This window comes from Penicillium nucicola, assembly GCF_028828085.1.
Source record: "Penicillium nucicola strain IBT 29836 chromosome Unknown utg000010l, whole genome shotgun sequence".
In the NCBI taxonomy this organism is placed as follows: domain Eukaryota; kingdom Fungi; phylum Ascomycota; class Eurotiomycetes; order Eurotiales; family Aspergillaceae; genus Penicillium; species Penicillium nucicola.
Genome location: NW_026643134.1, coordinates 3,631,971 through 3,653,811, shown reverse-complemented (window position 1 = coordinate 3,653,811; position 21,841 = coordinate 3,631,971). Strand labels below are relative to the sequence as shown.

The 21,841-nt window shown below is 47.7% G+C and overlaps 11 protein-coding genes across 11 annotated transcripts; 5 read left to right on the top strand and 6 right to left on the bottom strand.

Moving 5' to 3' along the window:
* Window positions 1-509: 509 nt before the first annotated feature.
* On the bottom strand, window positions 510-1,595 carry N7511_009949 (NAD(P)-dependent alcohol dehydrogenase; the record flags this gene model as incomplete). The annotated part of the gene is made up of 1 exon (XM_057132326.1): window positions 510-1,595. The coding sequence occupies one exon, from the start codon at window positions 1,593-1,595 to the stop codon at window positions 510-512; it is 1,086 nt and encodes a 361-aa protein (XP_056980314.1).
* A 1,123-nt stretch (window positions 1,596-2,718) lies between these two features.
* Window positions 2,719-3,859, top strand: N7511_009948 (uncharacterized protein; the record flags this gene model as incomplete). Its single annotated transcript, XM_057132325.1, has 2 exons — window positions 2,719-3,370; window positions 3,417-3,859. 2 exons carry the CDS (start codon window positions 2,719-2,721, stop codon window positions 3,857-3,859), a joined length of 1,095 nt encoding a protein of 364 aa, XP_056980313.1.
* Window positions 3,860-4,838: 979 nt separating this feature from the next.
* N7511_009947 (uncharacterized protein) lies at window positions 4,839-6,561 on the top strand (the record flags this gene model as incomplete). The annotated part of the gene is made up of 2 exons (XM_057132324.1): window positions 4,839-4,940; window positions 4,981-6,561. The coding sequence occupies 2 exons, from the start codon at window positions 4,839-4,841 to the stop codon at window positions 6,559-6,561; spliced, it is 1,683 nt and encodes a 560-aa protein (XP_056980312.1).
* Window positions 6,562-7,451: 890 nt separating this feature from the next.
* Window positions 7,452-9,597, bottom strand: N7511_009946 (putative alpha-L-rhamnosidase B; the record flags this gene model as incomplete). Its single annotated transcript, XM_057132323.1, has 3 exons — window positions 7,452-8,337; window positions 8,389-8,660; window positions 8,713-9,597. The coding sequence occupies 3 exons, from the start codon at window positions 9,595-9,597 to the stop codon at window positions 7,452-7,454; spliced, it is 2,043 nt and encodes a 680-aa protein (XP_056980311.1).
* Window positions 9,598-10,078: 481 nt separating this feature from the next.
* Window positions 10,079-11,478, top strand: N7511_009945 (putative extracellular exo-polygalacturonase; the record flags this gene model as incomplete). Its single annotated transcript, XM_057132322.1, has 3 exons — window positions 10,079-10,348; window positions 10,398-10,764; window positions 10,838-11,478. 3 exons carry the CDS (start codon window positions 10,079-10,081, stop codon window positions 11,476-11,478), a joined length of 1,278 nt encoding a protein of 425 aa, XP_056980310.1.
* Window positions 11,479-12,450: 972 nt separating this feature from the next.
* On the top strand, window positions 12,451-13,074 carry N7511_009944 (uncharacterized protein; the record flags this gene model as incomplete). The annotated part of the gene is made up of 1 exon (XM_057132321.1): window positions 12,451-13,074. The coding sequence occupies one exon, from the start codon at window positions 12,451-12,453 to the stop codon at window positions 13,072-13,074; it is 624 nt and encodes a 207-aa protein (XP_056980309.1).
* Window positions 13,075-13,707: 633 nt separating this feature from the next.
* On the top strand, window positions 13,708-15,009 carry N7511_009943 (chalcone isomerase domain-containing protein; the record flags this gene model as incomplete). Its single annotated transcript, XM_057132320.1, has 1 exon — window positions 13,708-15,009. The coding sequence occupies one exon, from the start codon at window positions 13,708-13,710 to the stop codon at window positions 15,007-15,009; it is 1,302 nt and encodes a 433-aa protein (XP_056980308.1).
* A 272-nt stretch (window positions 15,010-15,281) lies between these two features.
* Window positions 15,282-15,677, bottom strand: N7511_009942 (glutaredoxin; the record flags this gene model as incomplete). The annotated part of the gene is made up of 2 exons (XM_057132319.1): window positions 15,282-15,436; window positions 15,527-15,677. The coding sequence occupies 2 exons, from the start codon at window positions 15,675-15,677 to the stop codon at window positions 15,282-15,284; spliced, it is 306 nt and encodes a 101-aa protein (XP_056980307.1).
* Window positions 15,678-16,303: 626 nt separating this feature from the next.
* Window positions 16,304-16,697, bottom strand: N7511_009941 (uncharacterized protein; the record flags this gene model as incomplete). The annotated part of the gene is made up of 4 exons (XM_057132318.1): window positions 16,304-16,379; window positions 16,431-16,505; window positions 16,567-16,625; window positions 16,686-16,697. The coding sequence occupies 4 exons, from the start codon at window positions 16,695-16,697 to the stop codon at window positions 16,304-16,306; spliced, it is 222 nt and encodes a 73-aa protein (XP_056980306.1).
* A 1,642-nt stretch (window positions 16,698-18,339) lies between these two features.
* N7511_009940 (uncharacterized protein) lies at window positions 18,340-19,188 on the bottom strand (the record flags this gene model as incomplete). The annotated part of the gene is made up of 2 exons (XM_057132317.1): window positions 18,340-18,918; window positions 18,955-19,188. 2 exons carry the CDS (start codon window positions 19,186-19,188, stop codon window positions 18,340-18,342), a joined length of 813 nt encoding a protein of 270 aa, XP_056980305.1.
* Window positions 19,189-20,660: 1,472 nt separating this feature from the next.
* Window positions 20,661-21,776, bottom strand: N7511_009939 (transcription factor domain-containing protein; the record flags this gene model as incomplete). The annotated part of the gene is made up of 1 exon (XM_057132316.1): window positions 20,661-21,776. One exon carries the CDS (start codon window positions 21,774-21,776, stop codon window positions 20,661-20,663), a length of 1,116 nt encoding a protein of 371 aa, XP_056980304.1.
* Window positions 21,777-21,841: the final 65 nt, after the last annotated feature.

Here is a 21,841-nt window from a genome sequence, read left to right as displayed (position 1 = left end):
TTACTCATGGTGATGCAAAGTCGAGAGAAATGAGGAAGAAACAAGTCATCCCATAAGATCTCTGGTGCTGCAGGGGAGCGGAAAGCGGGCAAGGAAACCCTAATTGCAGACATCGCTTTGACGAATATCATACTAGACTACCAAGGGGATACATAAGTAAAAGTTCCTTTTAGCAAATATCTGAATTTGCTTTCATCTTCTGGACACATCTTTATCTATTTATTCATTTTTGATCTACTCTCAAAATCTCGAGTATTTATTTTTCATGTGAGAAGCTAGGGGGAACATTATTCGCCTTTTAGCCATGACAGATTCAACCGGAGGTACCGTTTTGTTGTCGTCGTTGGTATAGAAACCTCTTAGTGATGTAGCAACTATTAGGCCGCAGAAATTCTAGCTAAAGCAACCCATTTGTGGGCAATTAACCCAGGTAATATGACCTTGGAAGGACCTTGAATATTATTATATGCTTCAAAATTGTACATTCCAGTATGTCTGGATCTTGTAGGCTATTGGAACAAAAAGTCGTTGACCACGGCACTCGTGTCTTCTTGAGGATCAGCCACATGAACGAGGACCTTTCCCCTGGCACGCCCTGACCGAAGTCTTTCAAATGCCTTCACAGCATCCTCGAACTCATACTTGCTGTCGAAATTCAACTTCAGAGCTCCCTGCTGAACCAACTCTCCAAGCTTGACGGTGTGCTCCCGAGTATTCTTGAAAAAGAAGATAACATACTTTCTCTTTCCACCACCTAGGAACGAAGGCCAAGCCACTCGTCCAACAAAAGTGCTCAAAGCCGATGCTCCAACCTGCACAAACACACCACCAGGCCTTAAGAAATGATGACACTGATAGTATAAATCAGACGGCAACCCAATATGATCAAGAATATGATCAAAAACAATCCCCTTCTTCTTCAAAGCCCCAACAAGATCCCCAACCGCCGTATAATCAAAAACCTCATCAGCACCAAGCCGATAACACAACTCAACATTCCTCGTCGAACAAGTCACAGCAACAAAACAGCCCATGGACTTAGCAAGTTGAATAGCAAAAACCCCACACCCCCCAGAACCACCGTTAATAAACACCTTATCCCCCTCCTTAACATACCCATTCAAAGCCTGATAAGCCGACTGGCCGGCAATCCCCAAACTAGCCGCATCATCCACACTAACACCCTCAGGAAGCGGCGCAATAAGCTTGGACGAGATAGAAAGGTACTTCGCAAGCGTACCAAACTTCACCGGCATGTTATGGCACCCGTAAACAAGCTCGCCCGGCTTGAACGGCGCGCCAGGACCGGTCGTCACCACGCGCCCGCAGAAGTCCATTCCGGGCGTTGCTGGCATCCCGATTGCCAGGTATCGGGCGTGGGGACCCATCTCGGGGACTTTGAAGTCTGCTGGGTTGAGAGCGCTTGAGAGGACCTCCACGAGCACCTCGTCGCCTTTTGGAGCGGGCGGGACACGGGCTGATTCATCTAGGTACATGTTCTTCTCTAGGCCGGAAGATGTGCCGCTGTAGAGCCAAGCTTTCATTGTTGTGGGCAGCTTGGGTAGATCCATTGGGGGGCCCGTTGTTGGGTCCATTGTTGGATCCATTGTTATGAAGGAATATGATTTTGTGGTTGTTTTTGATGGCCAGAAGCTCAGGTTGATATGAAGGTTAACTTTAATTGGGGTTCACCGCTTTGCAGGGATGTCATTCGTTGTTCCCGTCCACCTCGATGACGCTAGTCATTGACATTGTCAGCCAAAAAAAAAAAAAGTTCAAAAAGAAATGCCCTCGTCCAGGTTCGAACTGGAGACCTTCGGATGTCAATCTTGTTACCAAGAATGTCATAAGAAAGGATATATGAGACCGACGTCATAACCAACTAGACCACGAAGGCTGATAGATGATGTGTTTTGCACTGGTTGGTTTCATAAGCTGAAACATGATTCATAGCCTATATGCAAAATGCTAACTCTTTCTAGTCACTCAAAAAGGATCTTAGATTATAATAATGCACTACTATATTACACTTATGAAACTCGCCTAGGTCACTTCAGGTTTCAAAATAGTGACTGCCGTTATTTTCCAGTGTTGGTTTTTGGTTGCCTCTGTTATATATCTTGTCCCGTCTACTGTTCCAAATATTTGCCCCAATTTCCCTTAACCTTTTTGTCGTTCTAACCTTTGACTTATAACGTAGTACTCCTAATATTTGCCCATGGGATATTCACATCACAGAGACCAGAATGTCCCAAGTGTCGGATCATATGCCTGGGCTGTATATATCGATTGCGCTCGAGTCAGATGGCCGACGACACAGTATATACCCCGAATGCATAAGGCGCATATAATATGAGACATAGAATACAAAACAGCCAATTGAAAGCAAGACTTGGAACGCATGCGCAGCAGACAATGCCCATCCGTACATAGAAGTATGAGATATCCGTTGCCTCAGGGCTCGAAGACATCGCCACACCTAGGCAGCCTCACGCTACACAAGGCACCAATAGGCTTATGTCTGCTATTGTAATCATCTCATAATATCAAAATTAAAGAGATCTAACCTAAATCGCATTGAAACAACAGGCAGACGCCCCGCGCAAGCACAAGTATTTGCGACGGCAAAAAAGTACTCTCCGCCTTATCTGCCTATATGGAACCACCCCAGGGACATGACTTGAACACCACCTGTTCTTTTCTCCCCTACAGATTTCCATGACTTTACTGCCATCGGTCCTCGCCCAGTCCACCTTGGGCGAGAAGTGCGCAGTTTACCTGGACCAGGTCACCGACAACCTCCCCGTTCATCTCGAGACTCTCCGCCTCCGAGTTGACCCTATTCTCACCTACTTGTCGACCACGCTCGGACCACTCGCGCAAAAGCTCCCGTTCGACATTGACGAACAAACATTCGCTCTCTCTGCATCCATAGTCGTCTGTGTGTTTACCATCGTCGCGATGAGCTGGCGCAACATCCTGCGTCGCTCGCCGAGCTACGCACCCGCATCCTCCCCGCATGTCAGCGACGCGGACTTCTCCTACATCACACCTGGCGAGGTAGACGGACGCGCAGCAAGCCCCGACGCGGGACCCGATCTCATTCGTCTCAAGCACCGTGGAACCAACTACCCACTGCACTTCGAGCCATACTCAATTGGTGAATCGTTGACCTTGGGAGAGCTCCGCGCCAGGGCTGCCAAAACTCTGGGCGTCAGCAGTACGGACTACATTCGATTGCTATACAAGGGAAAGCTGTTGAAGGACGACTCACAGAGATGCCGCGAAGAAGGGATCAAGCAGAATTCCGAGATCATGTGTGTGGTCTCTGACTTTGGCCCCGGAAACCCAGGCGATGTCTCCGACGACAGTGGGCGCCACATTCAAGTGCCCGCGCCAACCTCCTCCCGCTACAGCGATGCCGAACAATCATCCTCTCCCCCGACCCCCGTGGCAAGAGCGGAAGAAAGAAGAACAACAAGAAGAAGAACAAGACGGTCACCCCCCTGAGCCTGTTGCTCCACCCCGGCCAGCTTCATCAGGCGATCCGGGCAACCCCGCACCACCTCCCAACATCAAGTTGATCCCGTCTCGGCTGGAGCAAGTTGGCGCCTTGGCCGGGTGGTTGCAACAAGAGATGATTCCGCTGGTTGATGAGTACGTGGCAAATCCACCGACCGACCCCAAGAAGCGGGACTTTGAATATAAGAAATTGTCCGAAACAATCCTTGCACAGGTGATGTTGAAGGCGGACGGAATCGAGCCAGACGGAGATGTGACGATTCGCAATGCGCGCAAAGCGCTCATCAAGGACGCGCAGGCGGCTCTTAACAAGCTGGACACGATCGCGAAGCTCTAAAGGCTCCTCTTTCCTTTGTGTATACTTTGGAGCATTTGGACGGACATAGATTATGGGGGTATCTGTTTTAGCGAGTCTCATGTTCTGGGACCTGTCAACCCCTCGGTATGTTTCTTTGCATGGAGAGGATCGGCGTATATGTGAGGTGTCAACTTTTGTCATTTTTCTCCAAGATAAACCTGTCAGCTTCGGCATATAAGTTCAGACTTTCTCTATTGAAGCGGGGAGAAGAAACAAGGGTACATGTACTGTCCAGTAGAGTAAACCAACGCCATTCTGAGATCATGGATCTAGTGATCGGCGTAGTCCAGTGTAGTTCGCAGTTCGCAGTCTAGTAGTTCAGGGGCATCGCACGGCCCAAGGAGATCGATTTTTTTTTCTTCTTATTTTTGATACCTGTCGGATGTAATAAAGTTATTTGAGACAGGAAGGTTAAGCAATTGATTTGATTACTTTATTGAAATGGTCTCATAGGCGTAGAAATATATGCATAGATGCGCCAGAGTCTCATATATAAGACGTTGGACCCGGTCTAGTCCTTTGCTATTCCCGGTTGGGACGTTAGTTCGGTCTCCTTAGCTCTGTCTTTCTCTTCTCTGGACTTAACCCCTCGACCTTCCTTTTCCCCTCTGCCCCCGGCTTTATACACCTTGATGTGTGATCGGTGATCGGTGACCTGTGATCTCGTGACTTCGACTTCGACTTCGACTTGGACACTTTGACTTCCACCTCAACTTGTCTCCCTCTTTGAACCAGTGGACCCTTACCTGGACCACGGAACCAGCAGTCGGTTATCGCCCCGTGGACCAAAGGACGGAATCACAACCCCTGTGTATTTACAATTTGCCTCTTTCGGCCCACCCCTTACACCTTCATTTGTCCCGGGCATGTCTTGATCACACAAGCAACTCATCGTTGTATTTGATCCCTACCAACCGGGTTTCAGCTGGACTGGCCTCTTTCGATTACAACTTTTGGAATGGCGGGCGTCGCAACCGCTGCCTATGCTGCAGATACGCTACCGTCGCCTGGCGGCGTAGACGCTTCGCAATGGGATTTCGCAGTGCCGCTTGGAAACGAGGTAAGAATTATCCAATGTGACCGTGACAATTGACGTGAAGGCCGGATTTGCTCGGGACTGGACTGGTCGCATGCAAATGAAGAGGAAGAAAAAAAACCAGGTGAAAAATGCTGATCCCTTTCCCCCGCAGGAGAACCAACCCCCCTCAAGACCACGCCACTCGAACGACTCAAATTTGATCCGCGCGAAATCTAACCGCAAGCGTCATTCCAACGGTTCACGTAGTTCTTCCGTCTCTCGAAACGTTCATTCACACGAATCGCCCTATCTGAATTCTGGCCGGGGACGGAGGGATCACAGTGTCGGCCGACGTGGGAGCGAAGTTGGCAGCATGCGAGATGCCTCTGGCTATGATGGGTCCAGTCGGAAAGACAGCGAGGAGGCTAAGGATGGGCTGAAATTATATTTGGAAGGCGAAATGAGCCAGGAGAAGTGGATCCACCGCGACAAGCTGGCCAAGATTGAGAGCGAAGAACTTCACCAGGCAGCGATTCTTTTCCAGCGTCGTATGAGAGGAGAGAGCAAATCGAGCGGGGGACGAGGAAGGAGCCATGATTCTCAACAGAGTACTCCTTACGGGACTGGTACGGCGACGTCGCCCGCCGCGGAATTCTCTGAGCCCTGGCCTGAAATGCGAGGAGAACCCGGCAAGCGTGGTGTGAACAACTATGTAGATGTCGATGAGCGGAGGCACTGGGATCTTCGTCGCCCAGAGGAGATTGCGGCCGACGATGCTGCTGTTAGCATCTACAGTAACCCTAGCCTGGGGAAGAGCGCATCCCGGATACCCGTTTCGACAGCTAGTCCTGTGCCTATCCCTGGTATGGGCCGTGATTCTCGTGGACCTCGCAGCCGTGCAGCAACAGATGAAGACGATCGCTCTTCGCGGGGACGGAGAGCTAGCGAACCTATTAATATTGATCAGGATGGTTCGACTACATCCCCCGGAAGTCGACCGGGCAGCCGTGGCTTCGGCACCAACCCCAATACTGCAGGCAAGAAGAATCCAAGGGCTGCTTCCGGATCTACCAACCGAAAGACCTCTGCTCCGCCCACGAACAGAAAGACGAGCACCGCTCGATCTCGTGCAGTGTCGAACAACACTTCACAGCGACCTACAACCCGGGGAAATGAAAGTCGGCCAACAACTGCCGCCAACCGCCCCGAGGGAGATCCGCCATGGTTAGCAACCATGTATAAGCCCGATCCTCGCCTTCCACCTGAGCAGCAAATGCTTCCAACCCTCGCCAAAAAGATGCAGCAGGAACAATGGGAGAAAGAAGGTCGGACACCCAATACATACGACCGCAACTTTGCGCCTCTCGCAGTTCATCCATTCGACGCGCCTCCTGTTCCTCCTAAGAGCGAAACAGAACCGCAACCAGAACCGGAACAGCAGCCCACCGAAAACCTTCAGCTGGAGGAGTTTACTCAACCGCCCAAGAGTCCTGAACCCCTGCGACCAAACACCAGTATGGGATACAGCACCATGCCAAAGGTGCAGGATACACCCCCAATGGGACTGATACCCAACCCCAACCCCAATTGGAACCCACCGGTTGTCACCGCACGCGAGCAACCGAAGAAAGAGAAGAGCTGCGGATGCTGCATTGTGATGTGATGGATATTCACCCTCCATCCCGGCCATCATACTCCAAATCTCTCATTCATCTCCCCAAGATACCTTTGATATTTGCACATCTGCTTGATTCCCTTCTCTGTTATTTTTTTCCCCAGCGTCTCCGGCGGGATGGTGTTCTGTGACTTTATATCCCGTTCTCGAAGGCCCTTTTTGCTTTCGACTCATACTCCACATTTTCAACTGCTTTGTAATTCGGTGTTTCTCTTCGCACACACCGGGGCATGGTACCTTTCCTTTCTTCCCATGCATCCATTCCTTGATTTTCCCTTCTCTTCACTTGATCATTTTCTTGCTTTCTCTCCCTGCCATGGCAGAACGGAGATACCAAAAAACTTGCCTCAGACAGTAATGGACAGGAACAGAGACATCCCAAAAGGAGAGAAAAGAACAACAGCTCAAAAACACCATATATTGGTATAAGGTAAATGATCCGGTCTCATTTCGTCCCTGTCCATACTCTGACTTTCTAACACCGATCCCTTCCTTTCTCAACTTTTATTTCTTTAGTTTCGCATTTTCTTACAGCTACCCTTGCCATATTCCCAAGCTTTTTTTCTTCACTAGCGCTTTCTTATTATCATTCATATTTCTTCTCTACTCTTTGCTTTGATATTTTCGAGTGATCCGGTCCGGTTCGGACACCCCTGCTTTTTTTTTCCAACTCTTATCACAGATAGTTGCTTGCTTCTTCCAGCTGCCTATCGATTTCCAGGTTAGTTAAATACATAAATGTATATGAAACGCTATTTGTGTCCGAGTTCAGCTGTAAGTTATTCTTGACACATCTGTTCAAACTCAAGGGTTGGATATGCCAGTTGGATTGCAATTGAAGAAGCAAGGTAATTCGCGTCGACAGGCTATAGAAGCTTCTATTGAACGGCTACTTTGTGAGAGCCACCAGTAACTTCAACAGTCACAGTGCGATCGCTATAGCTTAATCCTCTGAACAAACGATCCCCATCAATAGTAACCGAAGGCTTCTTAGAAGCAGTAACAAAGGGCAAAACAAGACTCCCAACAGTGCCCTTCGGCACCTCGAAATTCAGCTCATACCCATGAGACCCAATTTTCCAAGAAGCCGTAAACTTTCCAAGGTCAGTAACAAAACCAGCCTCAGCAAACTGCAAATCTCCAAACTGCGGCTCAATCTTCCACGTCGCCCCCAAAGGCGAAGTAACCCTAAGCCCAACAACAAACTCAGTCAAAGCAGAAGTCGGACCAGAAGACCACCCATGCGCATGAGAAACATAAGACGGATCAAATCCATACCCCCGATCCATCCGATACCCAAAAGTTCCGTTTCGAAGATATCCCTCGATAACTGTACTTTCCGTCCCGTTAGGATTGTTGATATACCAGCCCCAGCTCCTCCGAATAAGATCAAGCGCACGCTCAGGCTTGCCTACGACGAAATGACTTTGGATTTCGAACGAGGAGATAAAGGATGCAATATTTTCTGGCAATTCCGGTGCGACGGCACCGATTGGTGTCCAATTTTTCAGGAGTTTCTCTGAGATGCTGGATGCGCGTGTTTGGTTTACGACGCCGAAGAGAACGGCCATGCTGTTTGCGTCTTGGGGATGCAGCGTGGTCTCTGTGGCATTGTCTTTGAATGCGCCGTATGCGTCGTCCCAACAGTAGGTGTTGATTGATTCTTTTAGCTTTGCCGCTTGGGCAGTCCAGGTCTGTGATAGGTTTGTGGTGTCTCCGGCCCAGGAAGCGAGAGATGCTCCTGTGTTTAGTGTTTGATAGAGGCTAGAAATAATTAGCCTGGAGCGTGGAGTACTAGCTTATTGGATAGCTCACATCATTTGTGCCTCGGAGTTGTTGTAGCCTTGCTGCCACCTAGCCCAGTCTCGAGTGCCTGTCACATTCAATAGCCCACTGGGGTAGGTTACCTTGCCATAGATGTACTCCATAGCATGCTGATAACTCTCCCAATTTTGTAGCAAGAAGTCTGTGTCATTGGTATACAGCACATAGTTGTAAGTGCCGATCATCGACCACATATGATAAGTGTCCGAGTTCTTCTGACTGAGTGGAGGGCCAGATTCATCAAATGCGCCTGTTGTTTTGTCCTAGGCCTGTCAGTAGAAGATATTGAAACGAGTCAATAGAGACTGAGCTCACTTGCGTATTGTACATAATCTGCAACGCGTTCTTAACACTGTCCAGATCCCCAAGACTCACAAACGCCGATGGCACCGCGATGCCCATATCACCAGGCCACACAGCACGATCTCGCTTCGCGCCATCGACAATGATAGTATCCCCTGGGCCCAAAGTCCCATTATTCACCCAACCAGAAGTAACACCCTTCGTCACACGACCGGTGTTGACGGGCACTTCATTCGTCTGCAGAGTATAGGCCCCGCTATACCAGATGCGATTCAACAGCTCATCGCTGCAGTGGAAATAACCCTGGTAGGCTCGGAGATTGGACCAAGTAGGCTGAAAGCCAAGTTCCAGGCTCAAATCATCGATTTTCACCTTAGTCAAGTCATCGTCTGTAATTAAAAAGACCGTTAAGTATCGGAATCCGCCTCGTAGGTATTTGTCTGGCATATCATAGCTTCCTTTACCGGCCGATGAGAAATTGGCATATAGCGCTCCATCGTGATAAAGGGCACTTGAGGAATCTGACCATTCCCCGATCCAGTTCTTGGCCTCTGTGAATGCGATTCCTAGGGCTCCGCTTCCGGTGGATTCATATTCCAGGTGCACTATACCGCCTACTTCAATGCCGAAGTCGAATACTATTAGAGAGCCGTTGCCTTGCAAGGTCACTTTGTACGGGTGGGATGAGTCTGTTATGGCGTTTCTCTTGAGCTCGGATAGGGTTTTGGCTGGTCGGACTGTGCGGGTTGAGGGTGCATAGATATTCTTTTCCCATGGCCCTTTGAATGCAATGTCTGTTGGTCCAGAGCAAGAGGTATTCCGCCAGCATGTATCTGCTAAAGCTGACGAGAAGAGGAGCGACGAGACCGCTATACCGGGCCAGTTTAGTCGCACCATGATGATTGCTAGGGAAGATATGATGCAAGAACTAACTAGATATACTTGCAACTAAGAAGAGGGGAACTATCCATGTCTGGAAATACAAGCATTTCTCGGCAGTGAATACCACGAGTGGCTGGCAAGGGGCCAGTCGATTGTAACACTTGAAATAGAGGGAGCTCTACTGCATATCAGCCGATTGGTGGAACATTCATAGATCATGATATTGATTTGCCGTATTCCTGGCAAAGATCGACAAAACAAGCACCCAAGCATCTTTACAACTGACGTTTTTCATGCAGGTTACATTAATCCCAGACCTTCCCCCGCAGATGGCTTCTCCGTAGCTCGATTCGCGATGTTCCCTCGGCGCAAAGGTCTCCGAACGCAATTTGCGAGTATTAGGAAAGACTACAAGGGCTTAATTCTATGAGTATAAATACTTAAACTATGCCAAGCACCGGTTGTAGTCCGTTTAATCGCTCGCTTCAAGATCAAGATGCGACTATCCGGGGTGTCTTTGCTCGCCCTCCCGTTTGCCTTGGGGCTTTCAAAGCTTGCATACGCAAATGACCAGAATGGCTCAAATGTCTGCACGGTGAAGGCAAAAGGTCATCAGAAGGATGATGTACCTAATATTCTCGAAGCTTTCCGCCGATGTGGAAAGGGTGGTACGATCGTCTTCCCTGAAGATCAATCGTATTGGATTGCAACACGCCTAAACCCCGTGGTCAATGATGTGACAATTGAGTGGCGGGGAAAATGGACAGTAAGTGGGAATATGTAAGGACCTAGGTATCGCGACTAATTGAGACCAGTTCTCAGATGATTTAGATTATTGGCGCAACAATTCTTACCCCGTTGCCTTTCAAAACCACGCCGCTGGATTTGTTATCACAGGCCAGAATATAAGAATTGACGGATACGGAACTGGCGGCATTGATGGCAATGGGAATACGTGGTACACTGCAGAGAAAGGCAATACCCAACCTGGAAGACCAATGCCCTTTGTGTTTTGGAATGTATCTGATGTCAGTGTTGAGAATTTCTACATCAAGGATCCCCAATTGTGGAGCGTCAATATAATGAATGGGACAAATATGCGCTTCAATAACATCTACTGCAATGCCACTGCAGTAGATGCGCCTTACGGCGAGAATTGGGTGCAGAATACCGACGGATTTGGTAAGTTAATATAACACGCTTCTCCTGTCCCCCTTGTTCACTGGACAAAACCAGAATGTCTAACATTATACAGACACAATGGACGTCGAGAATGTCCAGCTTACGAATTTCGTATACCAAGGTGGCGATGACTGCATCGCAATCAAGCCTCGGTCATATAACGTCGACATCCACAACGTGACCTGCCGCGGTGGAAACGGCATCGCAATTGGTAGTCTAGGACAGTATCTGGAAGACTCAAGCGTGAAAAATATTCACATCGACGATGTCAGAGTGATTCGATATAACGAAGATTTACACAACACCGCCTACATCAAAACATGGGTTGGAGCTCTCGTGCCCCAGACTTCATACGAAAGTGCCGGACTCCCACGGGGAGGCGGCTGGGGGAGCATTCAAAATGTACTTTTCTCAAACTTCGAAGTTCATGGCGCTAATGCGGGACCCTCAATCACGCAAGACAATGGGAACAATGGTTCTTTGTCTGGGACAAGCCTCATGAGCATCTCTAATGTCGCGTTCGTGAATTTCACTGGCTATACGAATGGTCCGTCGACGAAGGTTGCTTCTGTTTCTTGCTCCAACCTGCACCCTTGTTACAATATTGACTTTGATAATGTTGTGCTTTATCCCGGGGAGAATGCGACTACGCCGGGCGTTGGATCTTGCAAGTATACGGCTGAGGGAGGGGTTCATGGGCTTGATGGATGTTGAATACATAGCTCTTACAACAGGGTCCATAAGTGTACTGTACGTGCAGTACCATGAATATCAGAAATAAAAGGTATTCTGTAGACAAGCCTCAACGTACCACTTGACGTCGTGTTTTGCCCTTTGTCGAGTGCCTCGTGTTAATCACAAGAGTGATATACAGGTGGGGCTGAGTGAAGAGACTTATGGCCCCCTATTGTACTTAATATCAAGCCGAGGAACAATTCATTCTTTACAGTAAAAAAAAGTATGCACTATAGCGTGCAATTGGGTTTGGCCCCCACGGCCCCAAACTCCATCCCGTTAGGGCTTGCTGACTCGCCCTCCAATGAGGTCTTGGCTGCATTTAGGCCAGCAACTTTTGCCGAAAAACTCGCCAATTCTAAGAGAGATTTTCATGACTTGCCATGAATAAGTCACATGTTCTTTTTCTCTCTCTATCAATATAGATATCCTCTTATTGTATTACAGTAGGTGTATAGCCAAAGTGATATGACATGGGTTTCGATATCAGGGTCAATCTTGTCGGGCGACCCGCCAAGCAGCTTCAGCCTTTACGCTATAGTAGTTTCTTCCAAGGGTTCCGGGCGGAGTCACTAGATGAGCCCATTTGAACTAGTTTTTCATTTCCGTTATCTTTACAGCAATGAAAACCAAGCGGTCTGAAGTTCTAAAATTATCATAGGGGCCATGAAGTTGCGATAGGGGTCTGTGTACGCAGCTAAAGGTTAGTTGATTCATCTGACCACCAGGGAGAGCAGAAATGAGACCCTGAAGTTACCATAAGGCTTGGCCTGCGCCCCGAAATGAGGCAGGGCTAAATGACTGCCCAATGCACGCTAGTGGTAAAATTGAGGCTCTTAGTATAAATGGTCTCCATGTTCTGATTTCTGACTCTTCATTTTTCAGTCACAATTTTCACTTCTCTCATACAACCAGGAGATCAGCCCTTTACACAAACCCAAATCATTCAAAATGCGCATGAACTTGTTCCTCGCCTCTGCCCTCGCGGCTCTGGCTTCAGCTGCCGACCCCAGCACAACAACCATCAGCTACTTCGCTATCGAAAATGGTCTGGACTATGCTAGCGTAGGCGACTACTCCAGCACTGCTGCCCGCGTGATTGGAATCGACAAGTACGCCACCACCTACGAGGTTGCCTGCATGAAAGACGCAGACAAGTGCGCAATCCACCACCCCTTGACCATGATCCAGGGTCCCGAGACCTTCAGCTTCTCTGGCGAAGTAACCGTCACCACTGGAGGCGGTACTGGCATTGTGACCAACGTCATGGAATGCTCTTTCACCCACACCTCTGAGTCTGTTTCTTGCTCATACAGTGCTGCTGTCACCGCCTCTGCTGATGGCTACACCTATTCCACTTCCGTTTCTGAGACAAGCACTTCTGTTGAGCCTTCATCTGTGCATTACAGCCAATTGACCATCACCGATGGCCTCTACGCTTTCACTGCCGAAGCGACGGCTTCTGCTTCTGCCGTTACGGTCACTGCCACTGGAGCTGCTCACCCTGCTAAGCCTTTGATTACTGCTGCGCCATTGGGAGCTGCTGCTGCTGCTGCTTTTGCTGCCATGCTCTAGGTGCTATGACTGTTCCTGATACCCTTTGCCTTTGGAACTTTTAATGATTTTGATTAATTTGTACATTGAATGAATCATGCGACCCAACATAGTTTAATCTAAAATATAACTTATATGAGAATTTGATTTCTGCTTTACCAGAATATGTATAAAGTTATCCTCTTCAACGAGTATCTGATAAAATTCGTTAGAAATCTGAAAATTGACCACTCGCTGGACAAGGTTTGAAGTTTACAATAAAGAGCTTATGTGCACCATTCAAAAAGGAGGCAAATAGATAAACCTGAATCCTGACTATCATGCTGGGGAGATCTTGAAGTATTAACAACTCAATAGCTATTAAATCGGTGTATCAGCCTCTTTAAGTGCCTTGTAAGCTCACCTTCGCAGTACATGGGCTAAATACTACAGTATTTGCAAATTAAAACGCCTTATCTCTCATAAAGCATACAAGGAACAGTTCAAGCAATTGCAGTAGAGTCTAACACGCATTCTAGCGAAATATAGCAAAAAATTATATGGCTTTACTCGACTTTATAGATCATGCCATATCACGTGCATCCCCACACTCCAGCTCCGTCGGCAGCCGCCAATCCTGCTTTCTCCATTCCTCATCCATCAAATCAAGTCAGAATGGCCACTTCTCTCCGACAGAACCCATGGCGGGCCTGCCAATCCCTAGCACGCCAGCAATTAGGCACAACACGCCTCAGCACCCGCAATTTCTCCTCCAGCGCCCTCCGATCCAACAATGCCACCAAGAACCCCCTCCGTTCCCGAGCTACTGCTGCACAGGCTTCCCAGCAAGCATCCCAGGCCAAGCGGAAGATTGCGTTCTCCGCCGTTGGAATGGTTGCTTCCGGAGCTGCCATGTACGGAGTCATCAAGCTGGACTTGTTTGGCCTCGATGAAATAGAAGCCAAGAAGCAAACCAGCAAGTCGGATGCGAACCAATCTCCACAACAAGAAACCGCACCTACATCCTCAAATAATGGCGCAATGAGAATGGATGGACCAGCTGGGTTCCCTAACGGCGGAACTTCTGTTATTACAATCCAAGGCCAGGACGGCCTCGAGCAAGTCCCCACCGGAACAAGCACGATACCGCATTTCCCCAGCGTTATCCGTCTGCCCTCACCTGAGCAAACCGAGGGCAAGAATTCAGGCGATGAGCTGGCTCCCGCCTCCGGAGACGAATACCAGCTTCTCGGCCTGGGTATCCGCACCGTCTCCTTCCTCTCAGTCCAGGTCTACGTGGTTGGTCTATATGTCGCCAAGTCCGACATCACCGAACTGCAACGACGCCTCCTCAACACCGCGATCCACCCACCCTCCGACGATGACCCAGCTGCCATTTCCGGCGCCGGCGCCGACTCCGCTACCTCCCTCGTCTCACCCGAACGTCAACAACTCAAGGAGCTTCTTCTTGACGCGGACCGCGGCGATGCCGCCTGGACAGCCATTTTGAAGGAGAACGGCATCCGCACTGCTTTCCGCATTGTTCCCACTCGCAACACGGACTTCATGCATCTGCGCGACGGCTGGGTCCGTGGAATCACAGCCCGCGCGCAGTCAAAGAAGGCCGCGCCTGGCTCAACCCAGCCCGGCGAGTTCCAGGATGAGTCCTTCGGTACCTCTATGAACGACTTCAAGGCTGTCTTCAGCGGTGGTCAACAGAAGAATGTTCCCAAGGGCCAGACCCTTGTCCTGATGCGCAACACTCAAGGTGGCTTGGATGCGCTGTTCCAGGCTGATCCCACCAAGCCTGTGCGCTTGATGGGTCGGGTTGCCGATGAGCGTATTAGTCGCCTGGTCTGGCTGAACTACTTGGCCGGTAAGAATGTTTCCAGCGATGGCGCGCGCAAAAGCATCATCGATGGCCTGATGGCCATTGTTGAGCGGCCTCTTGGAACCGTCGTGCAGAAAGTTATCTGATCTGATTTATTATAACCTTTTATCTTGATTCTTGTACTACCATATGCATGTACGTTAGTGACTATACTTCTCGTCATCTGGATCTACTACATTCCCGGCGATACGAGACTCCACTCAATGCGATGTCTTAGATGGCTATTAAAGGCCGTCTACCACACATTACTGGATCATAAATTCTCGGTTGGGCCGCAGCGCTATGAAAGTAAGGGTGTTCCCCTTGGATAAAATTGTATCTATGGTATTGTAAAGCAAGTGCGCACGATCGAACCCGCTTAGAGGGCACCAGCTGCCTGCAAAAGCTCCTTGATGTCGGGGTTGCCCTGGAGGTCGGAGTTACCACCGATGTGCTTCTGCTGGATGAAGATGTTGGGGACGGTGCGCTGGCCGGAGATCTCAGCGAGGGCAGCCTGGATGGCAGATCCCTCCTCTAGAAACGACAAGAAAAGACATTAGCAACGATTGGGCATGCAAAGAAACTCCGCGGGAAAGCGGAAGAAATAAGAAAATTAAAACTCACCCTCAAGGTCCAGCTCAAGAGTGGTGTACTTGGCGTTCAGGCCATCGAGAAGCTTCTTCGAGGCATCACAGTAGGGGCAGTAAGACTTGGAGAAGACAACAACAGCGTTGTCGCTGATGAGCTGCTGGGCGCGAGACTTGGCGGCGGACATTGTGGCGGGATTTGGACCGGCAAAGGTGCCAAAGAGTCGAGCGAAGAACGAAATGGTGGGCGAAGGGGAAAGAGACCGGAGATGATACGGACTCTTTTGGGGCGGGGTAGGTTGAAGATTATAAGAGCCAACAATTGCGATGGCGGCATTGCGGCATTGCGATGATGTCAGGTGATATTTGTCAGCTCTTGATCTAGACTTCACCCTATACTTCATTCTTGAGTCTTCTTTTGCTTTCAGATAAGACATAATTATTAATACAAATGAACTGTACATTAATTAGCAAGACTGTATTGTCAGTTGCACATCTTCACGGTGATTCACGATGTCGGAATTGTTGGAATAGAAAGAGGGACGAGGTACCTGACAAATGGAACGTAGGCCCCAGGGTCCCACGGGTACCTGATGTTTGACATCCTTATCACACAACCAATAGAATAATGCTATAATTGCACTATAGTTGTACTGCTTAGGGGCCATGTATTAAATCATATACGCGTAGGTTCATTTTATGAGTTCCTCTAGAACTTGCAGAGCTTGGTCACTATGGAAATGCGGATTATCATCTAGACGCCAGCATTGTCTTTGTTAACAGAAGCGACCAAATTTCTCTTCGATATGAGAGACTATTCATCATCTGATTGAACTTGCACCACTACCCCTTGGAGTTGTTCCAACTCTTGGATAGCCTCTGCACTCAGGCTATATGATTTATGTCAGAAATCCTTCCCACAATGCGTAGAACCCACGTACTCTATCCCAAATATGAATGGGGGCAGGTTTCTGGTGGAAGGGTATTCCGATGTTCCAGTGTATTTCACCAAAATACTTCAGGCATGTCAGCAGCGCCATCGAAAACAAGAACACCTTCGACCGATTTCAAGTTTACCTATCGACTTGTTCACGATTGATCTCCCATAGCTCAACATCTTGAAAACGGATAACAACCTAGGGAAATATCAGTCTTGCTACATGCAAGAAAAATCTCCGACTTGAAGGATATCAAACCTGCTGGCCCATTGTGTGAGTTATAGTTGTGATAAAAGTTGAATATTTGAAGATCGGAACATCAATAGCACAGCGATTTAAATATCAGTCCGTGGGTAAACTCTGACATCATTTTGGATAATATTAGACTAACGCCTTCTTTTGGGGAAATTTTGAGGTCGATCAATGAGCTGTCGCTCTCCACTTGGACTTAGCAGAGTTTGGGGACATGCTGTAGGCTTCCTAGTGAGAATGTCTATTGTCTAACCAGCAAGTGAATCAGAGCGAAATCTGCAGGAATTACTTCCTCTTCTCACCCCGATATCGCTCAAGTCCGTGAGGGCTGGTTTTATTTCAGAGAGAAATCCATTTTCTGTTTACGACCCGTGATTTTTTCAACCGTATCTGCTGTAATGCAGTTAACCTGGAATGGGAACCACTTGGCTGCAGTGTGACCGCATGCATGCATGAAGTGGTTACGAACGAGCGATTTATAGTACAGTTATATCTCTCACTGATCGAGCCCCACATTTAAAAGCGGAATGATGAGCGTGCTCAAGATCTTTCACTGGATACAGTATTAACTGATAGATCCTGTGGGGGGCAATTACTCTAGAGCGGGTTTTGGTATTTCCTGACTAGTGCTTGAATATACGTAAGTCTGGAGTGTACAGTCTCTCAATTTGCCCAAGCCCTATATCAGCCGTTCTCTTACTAAGATTATCATTGGAACCGACTAAGCAGGTCGGAAATTAAGTAACATAAGCATTGCAGGGCATGTCATGATTGTGAATACTTGCTTAGCACTGCCTTTGCTGTTGCAAATTACATTCTGTAGTAGCCAAGTATGAGATCTTCATGTTGATAGTTTGAAACATCAGTGAACTGATGTCCGTTATATAGTTCTTGGATCTCGAATCGATAAATTGATGCTGTATAAGAATCTATGCCTTTGTAGACCTGGATTCATTCGATTTAGTACCATTTATATCACTATGCAACGGTTACAAAGTAACTAGTTCATAAAACATGGACCCTAAGGTGAAGACTTCAGAGGACCTCGTTATATCAATGGCTTCTTCAAAGGTAGCTGCTTCGGGGTAGCACCCGGAGGAATATGTAGGAATATATAGTTGTCATTAATGCATGAGAACCACTATTCTTGTCACGAATCTGCTTGACTAAGGATTAATATGGCCAGAATTTGGCTTTAGCTAGTATTTGTGGTATTATTTTCCATATTCCTTAAGAACACCGTCGTATTCCACTTGAATTAAACTGTTAATTTGATCTATATATTTCCCTCCAATGTAAACTCAAGCACATACGACCACAGGGTGTGGAGAACAGGGCTTCCCGTCCGCTCAGCCGTACTTAAGCCACACGCCGGTAAGTTAGTAGTTAGGTGGGTGACCACTAGCGAATCCTTACTGTTGTATGTTTTTTTTTGTTTTTGTTTTCCTACCTGCTGCCTTTATTGCCCCCGCTGAGAGGTATATCTCTCTCTACATTAGCCCCTATCACTAGAATATGACCTATTCATTATTGGCATAGAACTGTAGTTACTACTCGTAGCAATTGGAGGTAACCTAGAAGCAATTAACAAAAAGTGATAGCAAAGGAAAAAAACAACAATAAAGGCTATCACACAAACAGTCGATCCCTCAAGTAGTTACTACTCGAACCAAATAATCATCTTCAAAGATGCTGCCAATGCACAGCAACTTGCATAGCTCACCGCGACTATCTGTGTTTCTGGGCCAGCGACACGGCTAGCACGTTTCTTGTTTCCCGCCTGAGAAATTGCTCCCCGAATAACGTTCGCATCAAGAAAGGCAGATGGTACCCGGTCTCGCACGTCTGAGGATGGGAATCCCCAGAAGTAACGGGTGATGAAGGTCCAATCATCCCCATACAGCCCCGAAACGTCGAGATTTCGAAAATCCGGATTCTCAAAGACCAGAAGAGCCCCATGAAGAGGAGCATATCTTAATGCATGCTCTAGAGATGGTGTGGTGTAAATGCCTGGTCCTAATTCATTATCGACATTGGACGTGGTGATCACCGGTGCAAAAAACGGCATCGAGGAAAACAAAGCCTCGGTAGACAGCGCTCGGTAGAGCAGGTCCCCCCCTAAAGCGCGAGTAAAGTCACGCTCAATATTTTGTGCTAGGCGCGCGCCATTCTTCATCCAAGGAACTCGAGCAGAACGAAATTGGCGGGGGAGATCTTGTTGACGGCACATAGGGAAAAGCTATGGAAGATTGAAACAAGAAAGAGAACTAGTCACAATGGATGGGATCTCATGTCTCAACGGGTGAACCACAATGGGGCTTTGAAGGATGTCAAATTGCATATTATAAATCACGGAAGGGATTTTGCCCCATCCCCAAAGCATATTAGCCATCAATGGAATTGAGGCATTTGACGGGATGTGGATGATCTCATCCTTCATGGTATAGCTGGGGCTTTCAATTGCGTCGACTAGATCGTCTAGCCCTGCTAGCCAGAACAGGCTAGACATCGGCCCAATGAAACGTGCGCTTGTTCCTAGCCCAGGATCGAAGAGAAAACTAAGAGAAAACTAAGAGAAAACTAAGAGAGAACAGAGAGAGAACTGAGAGAGAACAGAGAGAGAACAGAGAGAGAACTGAGAGAGAACTGAGCGAGAACTGAGCGAGAACTGAGAGAGAACTGAGAGAGAGCTACTTCTTTATTAACTTATCTCTTAAAGTCGAAGATATTTCTAGAAATCTTCTTTAATTTTACATAGTTCTTCTAGTGAAACTTAGTTTGAAGTTCTATATTCAAAAGGTACCTACTGTAAGTTACAGGGCCAGTACACTTAAGATATAGTTTAGAAATACAGCATTAATAAACAATTGATGGTAGAAATAGGAGCACCGGTCTTTTGAGCTGATGGCAACTGCACACTGCCGTAGCCATGCCACGTGATAACGTCTTTCAAATGTTCACATGTTCCAAGGCTCTAGCCGCTGCTGATTCCGCTGCGCTCAGTTGTCCTGTGTGATTTGCGCCTGGTTCATTGGCAGTGGTCGTGTCTCGACACGCTCACTAATCACTCATAGTGGCGATGTCCTGTGCGTTGGCGTACTTGGTGCTTGCATAACATGCTCTCGTTCGACATTGTTTATGCGAGGTAGCTCTGTGAGGATAGTAATCGTTGCTCTCTTTGCATATTTGTCGCGTCTCTGGTAATTGTTCGCTTGGCCGATGCGAATTCTGCAGAGGCCGCGATATCGCCGTACATGAAAGCTGCTAGTGCTTCTCTTTCGTTTGCTGTGGGTAGTACCTAAGGTAGTCCCCCGGATTAGTCATGTGTGCGGCTCCCGCCTCCATGGAGAACTACATGAGCCTTGGTCTAGATGGCCAGACTAGCACTTTTACAATCACTCTATGATACTCTATATATTCCTCTTTAACAGTAAACCAAGCACATACGACCATAGGGTGTGGAGAACAGGGCTTCCCGTCCGCTCAGCCGTACTTAAGCCACACGCCGGTAAGTTAGTAGTTAGGTGGGTGACCACTAGCGAATCCTTACTGTTGTATGTATTTTTTGTTTTTTTGTTCTTATTTTTCCAATAGCAAGAGTGAGTGAGCGACCCTCATGCTAAAAGCACATACATTAAAAAGCAAAACCAGAAAGCCAGCGGTATATTAAGTAGTTTTTTCTACAGTGAATTTTAACACTAGGATATCATGACATGCTCAAAATTTCATTCAGCCTTATTTCCCCATGTTCTAGGGGTAAGAATCAATAAAAACGATTTATAACTTATGTGGATTCTTCATCTTTCAGTCCAAAGCGTAGGATACATCCCACAAATAGTAACGCACCAAGATGAATTTTACATTAGGAAGGGGCTGAAAATACTAGTTTTATATAGCCTCAGTAGTCAGGATCTCTTGGAAGTTCGCTTCATTCATGCTAGGCAACGCTATTCATGGGCGTCATCGTCGTACAATTGAAAGTCAGAACCGTGAGATAGCCCCCTCCTGCTCCGAGTCTAAGACTTCAAAGTAGCTCTCAAACAGAGCCGCGCTCCACTGACAAGACGTACCGGAGCTAGGAATATCCAAGATCTCTCCAGCTGGTTGTGTGTTTTGGAATTTATGCGTCTGAGCGAAACGCTGTTCAGGCACCATCGACGACTCCGGTTGCCCAGCTGACTGAGATACACACAATGCCGGAGAACGAGTAGGGCTAGTTAACCCCGACTGAATAGGGCTTGGTTCAGTCGGTCCGTGAATCTCCACCGCCACTTGTTCGCAGTCTTCATGCTGGTCTGTTCCAGTTGACAATATCCCAAACATGCCAGGGCTGGCTAGAACCATCTGTCTTGTGGCTAAAGCTTTGGCATGAAAGTCCTTAATACGGTTCCAGCGAGGAAATCCCTGGAAGTCAATCATCGCGTTCCAATACTGATAAATATCTTCAGCAATCGCGAATGATGCATCTGCTGTGTGTCCCAATGGAGAAAGAGACAAGCTGATAAAGAGGTATGTCAAAGCATCCCATTCAATGTAGCTCTGAACAAGCCAAAGCCATACATAGGCCCGTTCATGTAGACGCATCGCTTTAGCTCGCCTAAGAATTTCAACGCAATTGTGACGGAAGTTGTCCTCAATAAGCACTTGTTGGTTTTTCCTATCTCGAGGCTTGGTCACGGTGAGCTTGAGATTGGCAAGGATCAAACGACAGGACTCTGCTATGAAGAAATCAAAAGGTATTGACATGTCACAGTGCGAGAGGATTTCTCGTTCTATTCTTTCCTCAAATCGATCAATCGCTCCACACTTCTCCAAGGTCGACATGGTTGCATAAGAGTTTATTTCGTTGAAGTGATCAGAAAAAGATATCTGGCGCGTAAGACAATTGACTTCTAGCCTTACCAGACTGAACAGCATGTCGCTCTTTCCCGGATGGCTTTTAGGGATATAACTCATATTTGGGTCAAGATCTGAATCGTTCACATTCGATGGAAACTGGTTGTAAAATTGTGATTCCAAGATTTGTGGCTCTGACTTGTCATCCTCTGCCATTCGAATGTCATGGATGAAAATCTCCCACCAAAGACGACGTCGCATTTCGGCCTCAAATGGTGTAAATTTGGAGGTCACGTTGTCATTATGCAGTCCATTTTCAAAGGCTA